Genomic DNA, 22,859 nt, shown 5'->3' on the forward strand with positions numbered 1-22,859 from the left:
AAGCCACTATTAGCCTATCAATGTAAGAAGGTTCCTAAGTTGGATAGTTTTATTAGAAAGTTTAAACTGAGCTGAGTGATCCTGCAAGCAGGACTCAGTTCCCAGAACAGGTAAAAGTAAAATGAAAGACATTTTTTTCAAAGATGTCATGGTACTGTGTACTGTTGAAAGAAAAATCTTCAGGGTCTAGTCCAACCCGAGAATAAACAAAATGGAGACTGCTTTAGAGAGAAGGTTCTAGTTTATTGAAAAGCAGTACCACAACAGCATGTGGCTCTGGAGCAGCTGACCAACTGATTTGACGAGTACAAGGATTTTTATATAGTTTTACAGCATTTCGTAAATTGGAGGCTTGCTTTGTGTACTATTGTTATTACATTTGTTTAGCTTGTTTCACAAAGGTTAGCAATGGGACTAAAACACTTCCTTGGTCCTAATCTGTCAAACAAATGTAATTAATTTTACCCCCTTATCTTTAGTCTGTCTATTACTTCCATTGAGCTCTTTGTGAATCAACAGGCCTATCCCTTTTCGCAATAGCCAGGGATTTCATGAGTGAAACATTGCTTCTATATTTCTTTTCCTATATTTGCTTTTTCCATAGACCAATGAAAAACACTTCAGATATTGCGTAGTAAATATATTTTACATTTCTGAAGCCCTCTGAAGCTGCTTGTTCTAACTAGAAATAATGGTGGATAAAAATAATATACTGTACATATATTGTAGTAACCTTCAGTTATAAACTACTACCTGTCTTTTGTCCTCCTTTTCAATATATTATGAAGTGATTCACAAATGATATATTACAAAAAAGATTATTTTTTGTAATATATACAAATGTATGCAAGTAGAAAAAGATCTAGAGCCCAGAAGTGAAGACAATGGATCCATAGACATTGCAGACACAGTTATTTCCCTGCTCTGCATTGAGCTCCCATATTCTCCAACCAGTTGTCTAGGTTGAGAGGGCACTAGTTAGATTGTGGAAGTTAATGAAACACTTTAATCTAACATATAAAGCATGGATAGATCTTTACAAAGTAAAGCAAAACAGTAACAAAAAGTTACTTCTTGCCTAAAGAGCCACATCTTTATTATAGCACAAGCTTTTATGAACCTTCTGGAAACTTCTGCAATGTTAAATTTTTGTTTTGGATCCAATTTATGCTAAACCTGCTTGATGTAGAGGTGAGCAATATTTGCATAAAATTGACATACAATAGACTTTTCATTTGTTTAGTTGGGATAAAAGCTGTCCAAAGCTTGTTCACATTCACTATTTTGGGCTAGGAATTAGCTGTGTCTGAACATTGATAGCTAATAACATTTTTACATATTTTTAAAGAAAAGCTCTAGTATGACAATTATTCCCCTTTGTCTAAAGTAATTTTATCACATAAAGAATTCACCAGTTAAAGTACTCTGAAAGGATAGTTATCAGTGGAATTCACATTTGTTCAGACTTGTTAGTTTTGGCAGCTTTCAGGTGGAATTTGTAGCAGGATTATCCTGCAATTTAATGCTTCAAGGTATTTGGTAGAAACTCATGAGCAAAGCCAAAGGAAAGAAAAGCATGCTTACAAGAAGTCATGCAAATGTAGCAGAGGAATAAAGTCATTTTTTTTTCTATATAATTTCAAACAGGGACTTTCAGATGTATTGATCACAAATATGATTGTTAGTCCAATACCAAGGCTATTCTAAGGAGATATAATCTGATACAAACACTACTGAACCTTGAGATAGGCAATCCACAAGTGGCATGTTGCCCCAGACCATGTCAAGACTGCAGCACTGAAATTTGACAGCAAGCCAATTAATATTCTAGGATTTTTTTTGTTTCCAAAAATAAAAAAGTGTTAAACTGAGGTGTAACAGACCTATTTTTTCCCCTTCCCCCATAGCTGAACATTTTGTCTCCTTCAGGAATAAATTGGGAAAAAAATGAAAACTTCATCTGCAGTTTCAAATGATTGTTCTTGTGTTAAATTTGCTTAGTTTTATCTTGGCTTTTGGATTTTTCAACAAACCATGCCGGAATACACCAACTGCTTAGTATAGTGTGTGAACAATCGGTTTGCAGTGAAAATCTGGTATGGTGATTTTTTTATTGCCAATATTCAGCAGATATTAAGACTCATAGCAGATTTAAATTAAAAAAAAGACCCAAATTCCATGGATAAGTTTGATAGTGAAATTCTTACTTAGCATAAAAAGAGAGTGGGTTTCTGATGCACAACTACTCTAAAGTTTTTTTGAGTCATGGAATTGTGTCATGGCATAAGTGGGAACCGTTTTATAAGCTAGGGGAAGCCTATATTTTCAGTTTTGGAACTGAATCTGCCAGGAAATAAAGCATGTCTTGATGTGTCTCCTGGAATATGGCAGAATTCTGCATTCACCCTAAAAGCCTGCACATTCTATGTATACTTTTGTCGTTTACTCTTCTCCCTAGAGGTTTAAAGGAGCAACAAACACTTCAAGGCTTTCATTTTAGTCATTTTATTAAAAATTCTAAATAGTCTTTAAAAAACAAAAACAAAATGCTTAATCAATGCTATAGTAACCATTTGTACATGCACAGTTAAGGTGCTAAGAACAACACAAAACTGAGTAGGACACTAGCTTATTATTGTATAAGTCAAATCTACAAAGAGTTTAGTGCAAGTTCAACTGTTAGCATTGGAGATCAGGTACCATGCTGGTGTATTCAAATCTATCTCTTATACTCGAATCACAATTTTAGATAAAGGTAGTAAACCTGATTTTTTTTTCCAGAAACATTAACAACCTCCCTCCCTGCAATAACTGGAATAACAGCATTGATTAGAAGTACTACAATTTTGGAAGAATTTTCCTACTGTAAAAGAAGTTGTATAAGAAAAAAACCTCTCCTGTTTGATAACAGAGGAATTAAACAATATTTTCTTTTATCTGCTACTTCATTTTGGTTTTTCTGCACTGGCAAAAAGTAGCCTATATCCATGAAGTCATTTTATACGAATTACAACATTAAATATAGGTGATTTGTGCTAAGGCTGAACTATATTTTTTCTAGAACAAAGACTTATCTTCTCTGCCTAACTATGCCAGATCTGGCTTAATTACTAAATTGTTCAATATTCTATATTTTTATAGTTGCAACATTACCTACAACAGTGACATAATCAAATCAAAATTGGAGAATGGGCAAATGATGCTTCTCAGCAAGAGGAACAAATGGGATCCCAGATACCATTCTACTAAAACTAGTTTACAGTATATGGCACTTTAAGCCAATTTTCTCTATATAAGAGCTACAAGAGTGATGTGCATATCTTGTATTCAAAATTAGACATAGATTTTACATAACACCATTCCAAAGATGTTTGTCCCAGTCACTTAAAAAAAAATCCAAGTAACAAGCTAATGCTAATTTTTTGCTTGGTGTCATTTTGCAAAGGGAAAAATAAATTCTTTGTAAAACCAAAGATTAACTTTATTGCGATTACCAAAAATAAAATAAAATAAAATGCCCCTGCTGACAATAAATCCTGAAATTGTTTGGTTTATGGTGACAGCATTGCTATAATACAGGACACTATTTGTTGTACATGAGAAAGTAAACTGAAGAACTGGTCTAAATATTTCTGCAGCTCCTGGGGGGGGGGGGAACGGCTGCCTTGGGTCTAGCAGTTTCAAGTATGCAAGATGGAACCTAAAGTGGCAGGAATGCTTAAAAAAGTACTTGAGATTGCAAATTAGTTTGTACTGATTAATTAACCATAGACTGTATTAAGCACAGAAGTTTCTATTTTGGCCACATCAGTCCCCATGGCAAACACATTCTGGTTTTGAGAAGTTGTACAGATTGACTGCATGATCACAATATATGATTTTCTGCACTCTCAGAGTATAGTATTTTATAAAAACACCATATGAATGTTTTATCCAATATTACTTAAATATGGTTAACTGAAGGAAATAAGTTTTTGTGGGCTAGCAGGGTCAGGCAAACTGCCTGAGGAGGTAGGCAGTATGATGCAGAGTGACTTTGAAAACTGCCTGCCTCATTGAGGAGTGAAGGTAGAAATTAATTAGTTTACATGCCCTTGCCCCAAATTCAACAGTTGAGGAGTGGAGATACCCAAATGCAGAAGCCGCACTGATTGGCTTATAATTTTCAGGTTTTAAAAGGTTGGTATCTTAACAGGCAATTAATGGAAAAAAGAATGTGGTTTTTTATTTGCTTCTTTCTTGCAAGCATCTTTGTTATATAGTTATGGAGACTCTGTTGGCTCCATTCTACATTACATTAATAGAAAAAGGCAGCTTACTGTGAGCTTTGACTAGAATGTAGAAGCAAACTATGTTGCTATTTTCTAGAAGTTTTTTTTTTTCCTGAGGGAGTTAAATTTATGGGAATCCATACATTTAAAGATGTTAATATATTTTACTAGAACGTTTAAAATTTCCTAAAATTCTACAGATATTTTCTCCTACAAGGGATTTTTATTTTTGCCTATTTTGAATTAAGTTTTAACTTGTCTTTCTCCAGTTCTGATCTAACAGTCCCACTTCTCTGAAGTTGGTACATGTGGCCCTTGTTATCTGCAATCCATTATCTATGGTTGATAAACACAGGTTAGATTTTATTATCTAGAAAAGGATTGAATAGCTTTAATTTTGATACATTATTCTATTTGGAAGATTTCTAGAATATTTTTTAATGGAGGGAGGTATTTAAGTGGGCACAATATAATGGTGAGCTTTGCCCATGAATAAAGTATACTTCTTCAATGTCTGGTTAGACACAATTCTGTTATCAGTGGCTGTTAGTCTAGAATAGAGCCACCACAAATAACAAGTGATACCTACATTATATTTACATTTTATGGAAAACTCCCTTGATACTAATGTTTCTCTTGAAATGTAGTTTTGCCAGAAAAAGAGCAGAAAGAAAATCCCTGCTTACCATGGTTTGGATGCTGTTCAGGCTTCCTCATAATTATATTCTCACAATTAATATATTAGCTTGATTTAAAGTACCTTATCAAGTTACAAAGCAGCTGATCTGGCACGTCACAATTTTTAAATTAGAATTTTAAATAATACTAAGCCTAATTCTTGTAGCTCCAAAGTATTTCAGCACCGGTTACTTTTCTTGAGGAACCAAGAATGAAATGGTTTGTCATTAAATTTAGATACCTAGCATATTTGTTCTCCATTATATATAAAGGTTGATATAAGGGAGGGTGCATATTAAGAAAGAGAAAAAGAAGCAGAATAAACATTTTCCAGCAATAGTATTAGAGCAATAAATGAGGTAGATTTAAACACACAGGTGCTTCCTTAACTCATGCCAATAGCTGCCTTAGAAAAATCAAGTTCACTGTCCAAGACAAGCATGGGTAATGTTTCAATTAAGAACTGTAGGTTTGCATATTTAAATTGCTCATGTGCATATCATTCATAAGTATGAATGAATACAAAACTATAGCTGTTTATTACACTGCACTTAAGAACTGATCCTTTGTACTTTAACTTAGAGGTAAAGCCCATTCTATTTAACTGGTCTTACTGTCTTGTACAATATATTTTGAGTTGCATCGTCAAATGAGAAAAATCCCTGTTCTGGAATTACAGTCTCATTGTTGTTAATCTTGAATTGGTCCCTAAATACAGAAGAACTTTGAAATAATAAACTGAAAGCTAGTGCTTCACAATTGGGCAGTTGAATTCAAAAAGCTTCTTACAATATGTATGCTGAAGGGTTTGGCTGCATTTGTTCTTCTGGTTTCCATATGAATATCTTGAGTTTGGAACTGAAAATGATCAAATTTAATATTTTCTCCTCAATAGCTATCTGCAGGGCTCAGCAAATATTCTTCATAAACAGGATAACAGATTATTCAAAGTACATATTATTTTATGGATCTTCTTGCCTTTCATTTCTCCAAAAATATCTCAGATTCTTTGATAGAGGCCATTAACTCTTTCCTCCCAAAATGTCTTCGAATAGATATAGGAAGAACTATTCAAGGCACTGATGCTGAAAGAATTGAAGCATGGGGGAATTTTCTTAATAGTCTTAAAGGCTACATAAAGTAGTTACATTAAAAAATCAATTTTTCTCCTATTCAATGAGAATTATGAAGGTGTTGAATTCAGTTTGATAATTAAGAACCAACAACACTTTGCTTTTCTCTTTGAAAACTAGTAGTAAATTGGAATATTTTCTATCAAAACACAAACAAGAAACTTCACACCAAATATTGATAAGCTCCCACCCTCCCCATCAAGACCAGAATTTAACGTAAGAGCCAACAATATTATTTAAGACTTTTGCTATTTTTACCTTTTGTTCTATTTCTAGTGCATTCACTAATAATCTCTGATGCCCTCTATACAGTTTTTAATATGCAGCCTACATTCTGTGCTGCGGGAGAACAACTAGTTTATTTTTAATTAGAATGGGGAAAAAAGCAAAACGTATCTCCCTCTCCCTCCACAAAAAAGCAAACCCAGTTTTCTAATTTGAGGAACTTTTCATAGAGCCTCCATAGTATGACACTTATAGACGCATAGGGATTTTTAGAAGAGATAAGGGGAAACATCAACAAATAAATTAATATAGTAGCCAATCCTAAATGAATCCATGGTTAACTTGTAGACTTGATCAACAACAGACTTGCTTAGAGGCAATCTTCCTAAGAAATCTTGGAAGGTACTGACCAAACTGGGTGCCATTCTGGCTGATAAGAGGAATAAAAGCTGATATATTATTCTGATAAGAAATGAATGCTGTTCATTTAAAAATAGGTGTCAGATGGGAAAAGAAGTGCAGATCAAGCGCTGGTCCCATCCTCTTCAATAACTCGGTTCATACTGGTGCCATGAGTTATGTGAGTTATTGGATTTCCACTGAGGTCTCTGGTGCTACTGTGACGTGACTGATCATTGAGCCGATGGGAACTGCTATGCCTGGAGTGGTCAGTCAATCGGGACATACTGCCATGAGGTAGCCGATCTTCAATTCCACGGTAACTGCAGGGGGTATATCTAATTCATAAAAACTTATCCATTTTAGTAATACAGACACATATCCATTGAAAATATTCCAATTATCTCCCAAATATATAAATTAGATAAGCAAAACTTAGATGTACTGCAGTTTAATCCAAACATTTTCATTTGTAGGACAGTTTTCTGTAAAAATAATTTAACACAGTTTATGACTTGTATGTAATATTGGTTCCACTTTTAAGCATACTTATTTTATATTCACAGAGGCACAAGTTAACCATGGATAATCTGAGTATAAGAAACTTGATGGATGGGACCACTTACCTAGGTCATAATTCTGTATTTTACAATCATCTATCAGATGTGCCATATAAGCCCATAATAAAAATATAAGAGCAGAGGTTTTTCCTGTTTTCTAACAAAAGAATGCTGACCTTAATCTAATCTTAGCCATGAGAACTGATGATCACTGATAACCATATTTTCCAGGACTTCTTTTTCTTTTAAAACCATTCCAGTTATTCTTTCCTGTTATTTTATTTATTCATTCAAATACTTTAATATTGCCCAGCTCAATCATGACTCCTGGTCGATTACATAAGATAAAACAGCATGAGTAATACAAATACAAGCAAAAATGAAAATAACAATAGCTCCCATGTATATTGATTATTCAAATAAATCTGAATGCCTGCTCAAAGAACTCTTCTTTCTTTCAGAAAATTGAGCGAATGGATGTTAGGCAAACCTCATGGGCAAAATATTCCAAAGCATGAGGGTCATAACAGAAAATGAGTGTCTTGATTCTCATGGGAACATAACTGACATCTTTCTCCTGCATGTATGCATGAACAAGGAAAATGTTACTTGGAGGAAATAGTTCCTAAGATACTTTGGAGCCAAGTCATATTTAAAGGGACTTTGAATTAGACCAGAAACATATTGACAGCTACTACAGTAACCCAATAAATTGTATAAATCCAAGATAGCACTTAACTGCTATCAGCCTGGTCACTGCATTTTGTACCAATTAAAACTTTTGAATCATTTTCAAAGACTGTCTCATATAGAGTATGTTATAATAATCTAATTCAGTGATGACTAGCACATCACTCACTGTTGTCAGAACAGCTTGATCCAAATAAGACAGAACTTGGTGCACCAATTTCAGCTGAGTGAGTATCTTTCTGGTCATGCATTTCACCTCTGAGAACCAGCTCCTTTAGAAGAGCTACGCCATCCATATTTGGAGATGGAACCATCATGCAAATATTTCTGGACAAATATCAACTTTATCTTTGTTTCTATCTTTCCAAAGACAGGATTAAAATTATTACTACATCTTCAATTCATTCTGGGGTACAATATAAAGTGTATTGAGAAACTAACAGGTGACCTCTTACAGCAACTTCTTATAGATATTAAAAAGAAGAGAAGGGAGAGAAGGACCATATAGTAACCCATGCTATAGCACATATCAGGTCAACAGCTCCTCCCCCAGCAATACTACTAAAACTACCTACTGTGATAGAAATGAATCTTCAACCCCAATCTGTATAGACAGTCCAGTAAGATACCATGATCAGTCCAATAGAACTAAGAGAGCCTCCTTTAAGGTTCCAACACAGGTTATTTACCAGAGTAACCAATGCTCTCTATTATTTGCCTGGGTCTGACCCAAATTGAAAAGGATCTAAATATCCATTTCCTCTAGGCTCTTTGCAGCTGAGCCACCAAAGGAAAAGGTTAGAAACAGGGTGATAGTTCACGATATGGTTAGACTGAGTAATGGCTTTTTCAAAATGCATCACTGACAGCCATTTCTAATAGTTTAGTCCATTCCACCTTTTTCTTTATCTGGTTGCCCCCCAGAAGTGTAGATTTCCATCTGCAATTCCAGAATTATCTGCCCAAATTATGCTGGAAGGCATTCTACTGTTGTATGATTAAATCTGGAATTAGTTCATATTTAATAACCAACTGGTTAGGATACACAAATATATAAAACTTGCATTTTGAAATCTTTATAAAATGCTCTAGACACGATTGCCCTCATTAATTAGTTATATATCACTGAATATATTACAGAATGGAATTGCTAAGAATTAGAACTTTTGATTTCCTACTTTGCACTGAATTTCTATCCAAGTGGAGATCTTGTAACAGAAGCTCTAGATATGTTTCAGACATATACAATGAACTTACATTACATTAGGAATATACCAGGTTAGGGAAAAATAGCTTAAACCCTAGAAAACTTGCTAAATTTTATTTCAAATTAGCGTATAGTAAGTAGAAGGAAGAATAATTGCCTACAACTGTTATCATTAGGAACCTTGACTCAATCATTTCACTTGAATTCATACTGCCTTGGTTTTAATAGGAATTTATACTCTGCTTATTTACAGGATAATATTTTAATTTCCTCACCTGCCATCTCGTGACCTATGCAAGCTGCCATGGTAACTACTGACTTTGCTATGCACACTGCCTGCTTTGCTTCGCTGGTCATCCATCATAGCCAATTGTGTAGAGGAGGCATGAGTAGAAGTCCCTTGGGTGGAAGTCCCTCTGGATTTGCGAATTATGGGTGTATTTGGATCTCTCAAGAGAGACTGAGCAAAGTCAGGTTCCTGAAGTACTTGCCGGCTCTCATTAACAACCCTGGTAAATATCAATCAGTTTAACACTCAAAGACAAATGGAAGCAGCAGCACGTAGAACAAGCTAGGCAACAAAAAGCTCTGACTATACTGCATGAATTCAGAAGTGCATATTTCTGTTATATCTATATCATTCAAAATTAAGGCAATGCATGACAGACAGGTTGAAAATGGTTAAAAATTACCACTACAATTTTAGCAGTTGCATTGTATCATTCCCAGAACACTACAGCCACCCAACAGATATAAGCTATTATGTTCTTGGGCACAATTTGATTGTTCAACCTGGCTGCTGTAGATTAGCTGCCATCTACCCAATACAATAAGCTTTGGGGAGGCATGGTATTATGGAGTCTTTAATTGTGCCTGGCAAGTAATGCAGCACAAGTTTGCTTTGTAACATATTATTTGGACTATGGAGATCTCACTAAGTTCAGTTTTGTTAGCACTTAATAATAGCACTTATATACCACTCCATAGTGCTTTACAGCATTCTTTAAGTCAGGGGTGTCAAACTGCCGGCCCACGGGCCGGTTTCATCATACCGAAGCTGCACCCACCCCATTGCCGGCAATGCAAAAAGAGTCGCAATATGTTGCAACCCGTCACGTGATGAGTTTGACACCTGTGCTCTAAGCGGTTTACAGAGTCAGCATATTGCCCCCAACAATCTGGGTCCTCATTTTACCAACCTCGGAAGGATGGAAGGCTGAGTTAACCTCAAGCCCATTAGGATTGACTCCAGATTATGGGCATAGTTAGCCTGTAATACTGCATTAAGTACTGCAGTACTGAACCACCATGGTTTTATTGCCCATGCTATTAACATTTATAATACATAACATTGCCAAGAAAAGACATCTTCAGTTTTGGAATACAATATCGTAGTATATGGCAACATGAACTGTTTTTTTACCCATAAATCCAAACAGATAATTTTGGAACTGAGGAGGGGAAACAAGCTAAAAATTCAGGAATTAAAACCAATGGAAAATGGGTTTCCTGGCCAGAAGGATTCAACTAATAGAGTTGCATACCTCCTAAAATCAAATTTATTGTTAGGTGTTTCTGGATTCATTTTTGATTCTGAAAGTACAGTTAATGGGAGTAAGCAGGTATGACATTTATGGATTTTGGCTAACATATCAACTAGAAAAGGCAGATTTGGCTTCTCCTATATTTCAACCTTCCCCACCTTCCAAGTATATGGACCTCAACTCACTCTTTTTTCCTGCGCCCATGAAAAAAGCTGGCCCATTCAAAGCAAGTCTTTTTACTTCCAACCCAAAAGACTGATGGGATTCCTACTACGAGAGCCATCAGATATTTCATAAGGAAGAGGATCAAGTCTGGTCGACTCATCTGGGTAACCTGTAAAAAAGAGGCAAATATAACAAACAGACAAAGTCTGCACTGATACAGTTTCAGGTATTAAATCATTTAAAAGTAATTACTATAGTCCAGTGTACCCAATTTTTTTCCTTTATCATCCAAAACTGCTTATCACAAAGTCTTTTATCCAATATAGATAAATGACTTTAAGTCAATTTAAATGACCCTGTTGTGATTGGGTAATAGGTTCATGTGTCACTACCCAAAGAAAGTTTTTGGCAATAGCACTATATACAACATCTGTAGTACTCCTGCATGAGAGATGTAAGAAAAAGGGCTGTTTTCTTGAAATAGTGTTCATTTTTAATTTGTACAATTAATTTATCAATCATTGCTGGATTGAGAATAGTATTAAATTAGTAAGGAAAAGGGAGTTGTTCACATGGTTCTACAAAAAGGATCTACATGGATACCTTATTTGCAAGTTTCTCATTTATATGAATTGTTTTTGTGCTTGAGCAATATTTGGTAAATATCACTCCTGTTCTTGAAGCAGAGGGAGCTGGACTGCCTACATGTAGAAATCTGGAGGCTTTTTCAATGTTATCTGAATCACTTATGGTTCCTGGACAATATGGTATTGAAGATATTAGAAAAGAGCATCAAGAAATGGTTAGTCAGTGAAGTGACTGTTGACCCTTCTGGACACAATGGGATAGAAACCTATCTAAAAATGCAGTGCTAATAGTTTGATCTCTGTTTCTGCAGTTGGTACTGTACAGTGTGTAAGAGACAAACATTCTGTGTAGCCATTAAAAGCTAGAGTCGTTTGTTGGATTTTTGATTTCTCAAATTTCAAATTGCAGCTGGTTCCTTTAGTCCCTTATCAATAATTTAAATGACATAATAGAACAGACCAGATGGTGAGAGAAAGTGAACAACTATAATCTGAAATTCTTCCCTGAAGAATAACTCTATATAGAAAAAAAAGAATATATTAGTGCCTTATTTAGACTAAGATAATCTGCTAGTCTAAGAAACTTAATTCTTAATATAAAAAGTAAAGTGCAGGACAAAAATTTACATGAAGCCATGGATGAGATCATCCATCACCATGGAGTGAGGTATCATCTGCTTGCAATAATCTTTCTTCCCCTGGTGACTTAAAAGATGCTGTTGATGTTCTATTCCAGTGCCTGGAGGCTCGGGGGATGAGGAATAACAGATTTCAGCTGAACCCTGGCAAGAATGATTGGCTCTGAGTATTTGGACCCTCTAGCTCAAGGATTATGCCATCTCTGGACTCTACAGGATTGCACTTGTCAGGCTCAGCCCAAGAACATAGAACAATCCAGTCAAAGTTCAGGTCTTTGTTTATACTCAATAAACAGAATCTTGCAAGATTAAACCTTCGCTACGCTTACCCCAATTGACATATCCTGGCAGATTCTAGGGAGTGGCTATCCTAACTCTCTTCCTTTGTCTCCTATTAAGCTCTATGGTTATGTGGCCTCTTGTCTTGTCCTTCTCCTTGGAATGTGCTACCGCCTTCTGGGGAAATTACTGCTTCACTGTAGTCCATCACAACACCTATCCTTCTGTAAGCACCTTCCTTCACAGCACTGTCCCAAACAGACCTGGAATGCAATTTGGGGTGAGAAGGGCTTTACAAGCTTCATGCTGTATGCCAATTGTGCCCGTTGCTGGACCAATAGGCTCTGCTTACAGTCACTCATTCCCTGATCATCCCCCAAGTGGACTACTAGACTCTCTCTAAGTGGGGATGCCCTTGGATAGCATACAGAAGGTTCAGCTGTTGCAGAATGCAGCGGCACAGACAGTTATGTCTGCCACTTAGAACAGCATGTTACATCTCTGCTCTTTGAGCTGCATTGGTTGCCGGTTTACTTCTCGGTTCAATTCAAGGTGCTGTTTTTGACCTTTAAAGCCTTTCATGGCATGGGGGTGAGTTATTTGAGGGATCACTTCTTCCCAATTATATCTGCCCGTTTCATCAGGTCCTCAGAAGAGATATGCTGTGGAACCCATCTGTGAAAGAATTTCATCTGGCAGGACCCAAGAGACATGCCTTTTCTTGCCATGGTACCCACCCTGTAAAACACCATCTGACCATAAGGTGAGACTGGCCCCATTCTTGATATACACCCAGAAATCTCTTCAGGCATGGCTATGTCAGCAGGTCTGGGCTATTTGATGGCTGTTTTTAAAATCAGTTCTCTCCATTATTTTATTAATAATACTGTTGACATCTTTTAATTGTAGTTTTTAACATTTTGATTTTTATTGTTTTTTTATTGTAAGCTACCTATAGTCATTTCATTGTGACTATAGTTATTGTGAGATAAAATTTATATATTTTAAAAAATCATTCAAATTCAAGTATTCTATAGGATCCTCATTTACCTATGTGCTATTCAGCATAGTTAAAAGGAGTATGCTCAAGGACCAACCCAGATCTAGGGATGGGAAACACAAAATAGGCCAATATAATCTACATTTCAAGCAAGACACATACTGAGTTTCTAAGCACTATCCTAAGCCACAGTGTGGTTTGTTTGGTTTTGGCCTAGAGTTCTAGTCCCACCTTAAGCATGAAAGCCAGCTGGGTGATTTTGGGCCACCCACTCTCTTTCAGCCCAACACATCTCACAGGGTTGTTGTTGTTGGAAAAATAGGAGGAGAAAGGAAAGAGCTACGCTTTGAGTTATTTATAAAAATAAAGGAGGAATATTTAAATAAATAAATAAAACACAATGTGCTGTTGTTTCCAACTACTAGCAACCACATAGATAAGTTTATGGACTATTATTGCTTGAATATAATTTCTTTGGATACTATCAGAAGTATTTTTGACACATTTTTTTTCTCAAATTCCAGCCACAAAAGATTATAGCATCTTGATATTCAATTTATTACATTGGAATACCAAACTAGAAGAGGAGGTTGACATGTTTTATGCTCAAAATTAATCTAAAATTGACAGAACATGCAAGTAAAATATGCTGTTTATGGTTGGAGACTGGAATGCCAAAGTTGGAAATCTATACACATAACCTTTTTTTCAAATGACCTTGTGAGATACACACAAAAGAAAGCACTATTATTCCAAAATCTTATTTACCATCTCATAATAGCATTTTATCAGCTTAAAAAAAGGCATTTAATAGCAATTGCAGTTCATTCCTTCTGAATGGGCTCTATTCAACATACTATAATAAAGACTGTTTCTGTTCAGTAAACCATCCTCTCCATTTCATACTGGTGTGTAATTCCCTCAACCACTTAACAGTCATTTGGCATGTTCAGTGTGTACTTCTCATAATTTTTCATGTTTGGTAAGTGCTTAGATCTTTACTTTGTAAATGCACAGAAAAGTACTGTATGCAATTCTATATGAACATGCTTAGTGCCTAGTGTATTTAAACTGTTTTAATGTAAATTATTTACATTAAATACTTTTCTTAACTGGAGGACTTTTTATTTCAGGGCATTTAAATTTAATTTTTTTTTTAAAAAAACCCAAATGATTCTATTTTCTCTGAAGATCACACATTCTAAAAATTCACATTCATGTTCACATTCTCAATTTCACTTTTCATTTTTTAAAACTGGATTTCTTCTGAGTCATATTTATAGTCATCTAATTATGTCAGGTAATATGTTTTTACTTGATAAATATATTGCAGGAGACTGGTACCAAAGTTATAGAATAAACAACATGCTATCCACCTTGAGGGACACAAAGAATGGAACATAAGGAAATAATTTAAGGGCTAGGCTCACTTACCTGATAAGGGCAAGGTATGTGATATTCCTTGCACCTTTCTTGAATCCATGTTGTCTCCCACACACTTCGGTAAGCTTGTTCATAGAAATAGCAGCCAATGACAACCAACAGTGGCACAAGATACAATACACTGAAGACGCCAATTCGAATCATAAATTTCACCAACTTGTCCTGGTTTTCCTTCTCTAAGGGAATTTCAATACGAACCCGATTTAAAGAAATGATGCCAGCAAGTAGCAAAGAAACTCCAACCACCACATACAGGCAGAGAGGAGCAAGAACAAAGTATCTCAAGGCATCTACATCATAAAGGCCAACAAAACATACTCCACTGATGTTATCACCTTCTATTTTATTCATAGCTAGGAGAATGATGGTAAGGGTTCCAGGGATGCCCCAAGCACTAGCATGGAAGAGGAGGGCTTTCTTTTCAATGGCTTCACTACCCCATTTTGGGACAGCTGCCAAAAACCAAGTGATGGTAAGAATCACCCACCAAACACTCCCAGCCATGGTAAAGAAATACAGTACCATGAAAAGCATTGTGCATGCTTTATTGTGAGAGCCCTGTGTCACTGTGGAAGCCTTGTAAGTGGCAGGGCCGGAGGCATTGCAGGCAACCCGGTCCTCTAGCAAAAAGCCAATGAAGAAAATTAGGGACACCATCATGTAACAAACAGCATAGAAGATTATGGGTCTTTCTGGATAACGAAATCTTGTGACATCAATCAGGAAAGTCAAGAAAGTGAACAAGGTAGCGGAAAGGCAGACAATGGAGATCACACCAATGAAGTATCGTGCAAAAGAAAGTTCTTCTTGTCTAAAGTACATATTTGGACAAGGAGGCGAGCAGTCCCGTACCCGCAGGAATGTGTAGCCCAGATCAGGGTCTATTTTTAGTTCTCGAGGGCACCAAAAACCATAGTCTCTTTGCACTTCCACTGTTGCTTTTTCTGTTGTTTCCCCAACTACATTGAGATCAATGGGACGAGGGTAAGGCTCATCACAGTCTGGGAACCTAGAACAGCAAGACCAAAAGACTAGTTATAATTTTTAAATATAAGCAAGCATTTTTGCTTGTTCTGGTTGTTTAAAAAAGAATTGATTTGAAGGAATAGTCTAAGAAGAAATAAAATTATAGGATTCTATGGCTAGAAATCAAATTCTTATACAAATTTTAGTTTAATAATTTCATATATCCAACTATCAGTATCAACTTCTTTTCAGAGGCTTATAGCTGAAGATTTGCCTGATTTCATGTTAAAAATTATATTTAGTCAACTACATTTATCCTTTAAGAGATTTTTGTAGCTAACCAAGAAAAACAACCAACCAACCATCTTAAAAACATTTAAATGAATAATAGAAAAAGATTATTGCTTTGTGTGTATATTTTTGTGGCCAGTAAGGCACTGGAGTTTGCCATGTCCATTGTGCAGTTTTCTGTGTCTTCAATCAATTTTAGAGTACAAAAGCTTCAAAAACAAATGTGGAATCCCTTGTTTTACACAATTTGCATCATCAGGTCCTTTAGTCCTTTGTTGTTAAAATTCAGCATAATGTATAAAATACCTGAAATACTAATATTGCACTGCTTATCCAATGATATATAACCAAGATATATTTTTCCTGGTTAAGCATATAAATAACACAGATGTATTCCTATACTTTTGCTCCTGAATTTTTCATTCAGAATTTGTTACATCCTTTATCAGTTTTTTCTTAGTATTTATACAACATAACTTTCAACTCTACTAAATATTCTACCCCATATTTTTTCAGATTTTAATTCTGGAGTCTAACAACTGGACTGAAAAAGTCTGTAGGCATGATTTCTCTCTGAGATTTGTACTGTGGAAGTTACATGTTTCTTTTCATTGACTTGAAGGCCAATGTAATTGGTTTCAAATTTATACTTGACTTTTGTTCACTTATAAAGCCAGAAGAAGCTTCTATGTAAGTGGTACCCCTATGTAGAAGCTGCTTTCAGCTTTGACAAAGGCATGCTAGCAGTGTCCTCCAAAAGCATTCACTGGAGCTCGTGATAAGTTCTCTAAAGAAACTGTGCCTAGGGTGGGCTATAAAACATGGTAAAGCCATTTTTCTAACACCATGATTCTTGATTAAAAATTAATGTAAAACTTTTCAAGTATGATAATGTAGATCTGAATATATATCATGAGAGCAGGGAGCTCAGGATTGGTTTCATCACAGATATATGACATGTCTGAAAATACATCTTGGAAAAACATTACATAGCAGGTGATAATTTTAATAAACACAAATCTTGAGGATTCACTCACCTGTTGCATTCCATGTCTTCAGGCCAAGACACACCAAACATCTCCATGAGCTTTGAACATTCACTATATGCTCGTTGACAAATTCTGCGACATGGGAGGGTGACTCTACCGTATTCCATGCAAACAGGAGCATAGAGAGCACATAGGAATGGTCGAAAGTCTCGGGAACAATCAAGGTTTACCATAGGATGAAATGGCTATAAAAAAGAAGTAAAAGTAAGTAGCTCTGAGCCAATATTTCAACAACCAAATTCTGTATTGTGTACTGTGATTTTTCAGAATCCTTACAGAGTTTTGAGAAAATAGGTAAAATAACATGTCAGACAAAAAAGCAGGAAAATTCTTTAAAAAAAGTTTAATATTAACTCCTTTTTATTGTGCCATTTCTGACCAATATAACTCTATGTAATTTGTGATTTAAAGCTGAATGCTGCCCATCTGCCAAGAGCATGATATACCCTCTCCCAATTTATTATACAATAAGTTATACAATATTTATACGATGACCTATAAAATAATCAATTCCATGATGCCTTCAATATTTTACTGTTGATCTGCATCATAATACATAAGTTATATAATAGGTTTTCATGAGATATATTGATAAAGTATATCAACCAGACAAAAAAATGCTACACACTCAGACACAAACCTCCTTTTCTTGGGGTGTGTGTTTGTTAACTTCTTACATTTTTGGCAGTATTGGATTTATACTCCCAATTATTCAATGTATAGTCAGTCAAAATTAATCAAATGTTTATACCTAAAATATTGAACACTTAAAATATCAGCTTATTCTAGGTAGAAAATAACTTTAACATGAGTACAAAGGATTCTACCCTTCTTTGGCAACATAATAAATGCATTAAACCAGAATTCACATTCAGATTAATAATTCTTTAGAAAACAGGCAAATATTAAATATTTAGATAGCATATTCAGCCAAGTATCATATTTTTATGTAGAGAACTTGGAGAAAAGAGGTGGGGAAAAGTAAAAGGAAAACAAGGCAATAATACTCGGTTGAATATTGCTTGAAAAACAAATATGATTACAACTGCAGACATAGCTGAAGAAAATAATGTACTGATAATGAGTTAGAAATTAGGAAAATCTTGACTGAAATGACTACCAAAAACCCCCACTTGGTGGTGCTTGAACAAATCATTCCCTCTTAATTTGGTCTTTTTCAGAATTTTTGAGGTTGTAATAATACGTATGATATTTAGAATTATTTGGAGGAAAGGTGGAAATCAGACGTGAGGCAGTATCTCAATTTCATATTCCAATATTATTATACACTGTCTAGACATAAGAAGCACTGGAAGACAAGCTGTCAGCACTTCCAATGACAGCCAATATTCCCAGTGAATGCATATTATTAGAGTAATGTAAATTCTGAATAAGTAACATATATGCAGAAAGTCATTTTATCAGTCTCTTACCCCTTTGGCACTTTAAATGCAGGATTTAGGAGAAGGATTAATTCTATGGCCAGATTTTAATTTGAAGCCAAAAGCAATATATTATGAACTAATATTTCAAAAATTATTACAGTATAGAATCCTTACAGAAGCAGCATGGGCTGATAAAAATCTTGAAGTTTAATGGGGGAGATATTAACACTATGAAATACTAGAAGGGAGAAAAAGAGAAGGGATGTTTTAATAATACATTTTTAGCTTGAATTTTTTTAAAAAATAAAAAAATATATCATGCAAAGAAAAGCATGTATATGAAGGCAGCTAGCAGCAAAAGGCTGTTTCTATAAAAGGGCAAAGGAAGCTTTATTCAAACAGTTTTTCTCTTTTAATTTTTAATTAGTATACTCCATTATAATCAGTGTCAAGATAGTTTATGTACCTCTTCTGCTCTTTTAATAAAAATGAATTGCATTTTAATAGGATTCTTGCCTATGCTTATATTTATCTTAAACATAGAGGAAATATTCATATTCTGAATCCCAGTAGCATAATTACTTCCTTTACCCTTCCTCTAAGAGAGAAAGTGTAAAAATATATAGTCCCAAAAATACAACCTCCCACATTTCTTTAGCTCACAATCAATTACATAATATACAAAATATAAATTAATTCAATTTTCTTATAGATAATTCCTCTTGAATGCATGGCAACTGCTCATGCCTAGGCAAGTAAAATTTTTCTCCTCCCTCCTTTCAACTGTATGTATTCTGAATTTCAGTTGGAATCTTCTCTGCAAAAAAAGAAACTAAACAGAAACACAGTTTAATACTTGTTTTGCTGTTGATCACTGCCTTTGACATGAACAATTTAATTTCACCCAAATCAAGAAACAGAAAACATAAACAAGTTTATAACCTGGAAAAAGTTCTTTTCTACTAACCAATTACTGATCCTTAAAGTTCCAAGGAATCTTCCTCCTTTATTTACATTCAAATTAATAAGGTTTGCATGTTCTATTCAGTCTGCCCCCTCTTTTTAGTGTTCCATACCTATTACCATGGGAACATTGCATTCATAGAATATCAAGCCTACCACAGGCCAAGATTAGTCTGAGGTGTGAAAAGGGTAGAGTCAAAGGGTATAATTTGGCTCATGAGAATCAGAACACTAACCTTTGTCACACCACAAAAGGCTGGTAACCATAGGAACAATTATCAAAGAAAAAAGGTCTTGCTAATATACACAGAGATATACAGCAGAGGCAAAGATACCATGAAATATACAATCATGGCAAATACACAAATGAACTTTACCCTGATTTATCAGGGAGTTATGCTGAAATAAGAATTTGAAAACCCTGCATGCTACGAAATAGCAAATCTATCCCTGGAATACATGGCAACACTTAACATTTAAATCCTAATATAACTACTTTTTTCTGCCATTCCAATAACTCATATGTTGGAGCTTTAAAGAGATTAATAACTAAGGGAAAATATAGATGAGGCTTTTATCATAACATCACTGTTTTCATTCACAGATTTTCACTGTGGTTCCAGATAATTTAAAAGTCCTCCACTGAAACTCCCACATTTCCATATTTCCATTATAATAGGGAACGTTTTGGGGTTTAGGGAAATTCTGGATGGATATGTAAAGCTTAAAAGAAAAGCAACAGAAAATTATATCTGCTTTTCTTAATAGTTTGCTATTGAAATACAGCAGCATGATTTCTGAGAATCACAAAATGATTTGTTAGCTGCACAGTGAACTTGAACTAAAAAATATATTGGGGGGGATGTCTATGGAGTTTCTATTGGGCTACTTAAAATTACAATGCACATTTCTCATGATTTTCAATAAAATAATTATATTCTTATTCAGTTCTCCTACATTTTGAATTGGGTGGCTGAAAAGCCAGCAGCCCAGCTCAAGATCCAAGTACCACATGACAGGGTGAGCTTCCATTGTCGCCCTAGCTCCTGCCAACCTAGCAGTTCGAAAGCATGCAAATGTAAGTAGATAAATAGGTACCACTTCAGTGGGAAGGTAAAAGTGCTCCATGACCATTCATGCTGGCCACTTGACCATGAAAATGTCTTCAGACTGCACTGGCTCAATGGCCTTGAAACACTGCCCCCTAGAATTGGCAATGACTAGTAGAGTAAAATAAGCAGGGACTCCTTTTTTTAACATTTTGAATTAATTCTAATATTAAGACATTAAACGTTGATTCTAAAACAAAGCCAACATTTAAATATAAAATTGCTTCAAAATAAATATTATTGAAATAAAATCTTCATATTTTATTTATCATCTTCCATTCAGCTTGCTGAGGGAGATGGAAGTTTTAATATCTCAAGGGCATCGAGTTCAGGAAGTTGATAATAGCATAAGACAAGCAAAAACCATGAAAAATGGTTGAGGAAGGAACCAACTGTTCCAGAAATAATAAAAATACCACAAAACCCCAAGCAGCAATAGAAGCAAAACAACTACATAACTCAGTGATGGCAAACCTTTTAGAGACCGAGTGCCTAAACTGCAACCCCAAATCCACTTATTTATCACAAAGTGCCAAGATGGCAATTTAACCTGAATATTGAGGTTTTAGTTTAGAAAAAACAACTCATACATTAACATCTTTTGTCTTAAAAGAAAAACACAATAACAAAACTTTCAATGATACAAACAACTTTTTATTGAAAGGTAAAAGTTTGCATTTGGCATGATTTTGAACAATTAATGTGATTTTTGCTGTTGTACGCATGCTAATAATTTGTCTAACCTTGGCTCATACTTTGTAAATTTGAGAGCAACACATGCAGCACTCAGGTCATCTGTTAGTCTGTTTCTGGTGTCAGATTCAAAGCTGAAAACAGCTGCTCACAAGCATAAGATGATCCAAACAAGGTAAGGAAAGCAATCTCAAGTGCTTTCATTGACTTCAAATTATTTGGCAGAGAAGTCCACACTTTAAGGATTTCATTTTCAGAACTAACTGTGCTGTCCTTTGTCATCCTTGTTTTCACAGGATTGTTCTCAATAAGAGCAAGGTGCGCTTTGGCTCCGTTTTCACCAGGAAGGGGCTTGGGAAATGGCTTTTTACTGGTGAAAACAAGCCTCTGAGCCCTGATGCTGGCAGAGAGAGGCAGCGGAGGCCACAGCAGACCCTTCCCCATCTCCCCTCGCTTCCCCAAAGCCTCCCTTCAAGCTCTGTTCTCAGCCACTGCGTGCAGGGCAACAAAGAAGCTTGTGGGACTACCAGTTAAAAAAAGTTCAACCAGACCTTCCAACTTTGCAAGATCTTTTTTTTTTCCCACAAGAAGTTGGAAGGTCAGATTGATCTTTTTTTTTTAGTCCCCACAAATTTCTTTTGTTGCCTTGCACACGGAGAACAGAGCTGGAAAGGATGTTAGTGAAGGAATGTTGTTGCCTTGGGGTGTGGGGGGTTAGGATTTGGCATTGTGGATGCCCTGGGTTGTGGTGTTAGGGTTTGGCATTGTGGATTGTGGAGTGTTTGTGCTCTGGTGGGGCTATTCAAAACACAGGGATTCCCTGTATTTTGAAGCACCCTGTGTGACTGCCTGGAAAGAGCACTCTGTTTCTCAAGCGCCCCATTCCAGGCATACAGAACTTGCAGTCTCTGCCAGATCTCTGTTGGGATAAAATCTTTTAGCTCCTATAGAGCGCTTCCAAACACAGCCGGTCCCTGTGTTCGGAAGCACTCCATAGGTGCGGAAACATTTTTTTATCCCAACAGAGATCTGACAGAAGGCTCTGTTTCTCAAGTGCCATATTCCAGGAATATGGAGCTTGCAGTCTCTGCCAGATCTTGCGGAGATCTGGTAGAGACTGCAAACTCCATATGCCTGGAATGGGGCATTTGAGAAATGGAGCCTTCTGCCAGATCTCTGTTGGGATAAAAAATGGGGCGCTGAAGAAACAGAGCCTTCTGCCAGATCTCTGTTGGGATAAAAAATGTTTCCGTACCTATGGAGTGCTTCCAAACACAGGGACTGGCTGCGTTTGGAAGTGCTCTATAGGAGCTAAAACACTTTATCCCAATGGAGATCTGGCAGAGACTGCAAGCTCTTTGGCTAAGTTTTCGCAGGAAAAAGGCATTTCTCAAGCCCCTTCCTAGCCAAAACAAGCCTGCGGAGCGAGCATGCTTGCCCCAGAGGCTTGTTTTGGCTAGGAAGGGGTTTGAGAAATGGCTTTTCCTTCAAAAATGTAGCCAATGAGCGAGGCGCGCGTGCGTGCCCACAGAGAGGGCTCTGAGTGCCCCCTCTGGCATACATGCCATAGGTTCACCACCACTG

At 35.9% G+C, this 22,859-nt stretch overlaps 1 protein-coding gene across 3 annotated transcripts in view; it reads right to left on the reverse strand.

The window, feature by feature from the left end:
- Nucleotides 1–222: 222 nt before the first annotated feature.
- The window catches only part of FZD3 (frizzled class receptor 3), a 38,747-nt gene continuing 16,110 nt past the window's right edge, over nucleotides 223–22,859 (reverse strand). For all 3 annotated transcript variants that reach the window (XM_039345958.1, XM_039345959.1, XM_039345960.1), the window contains 5 exons: nucleotides 17,114–17,310; nucleotides 14,811–15,828; nucleotides 10,893–11,041; nucleotides 9,439–9,672; nucleotides 223–7,044 (listed from right to left, as the gene is read on the reverse strand). In XM_039345958.1, the coding sequence (XP_039201892.1) occupies nucleotides 6,831–7,044; nucleotides 9,439–9,672; nucleotides 10,893–11,041; nucleotides 14,811–15,828; nucleotides 17,114–17,310 (1,812 nt within the window). In that variant the 3' untranslated portion in view covers nucleotides 223–6,830. The remainder of the gene's footprint in view (nucleotides 7,045–9,438; nucleotides 9,673–10,892; nucleotides 11,042–14,810; nucleotides 15,829–17,113; nucleotides 17,311–22,859) is intronic.

Source organism: Crotalus tigris, unplaced genomic scaffold (assembly GCF_016545835.1).
Source record: "Crotalus tigris isolate CLP2741 ecotype Arizona unplaced genomic scaffold, ASM1654583v1 scf7180000017987.690289119674:8195010, whole genome shotgun sequence".
Lineage (NCBI taxonomy): Eukaryota > Metazoa > Chordata > Lepidosauria > Squamata > Viperidae > Crotalus > Crotalus tigris.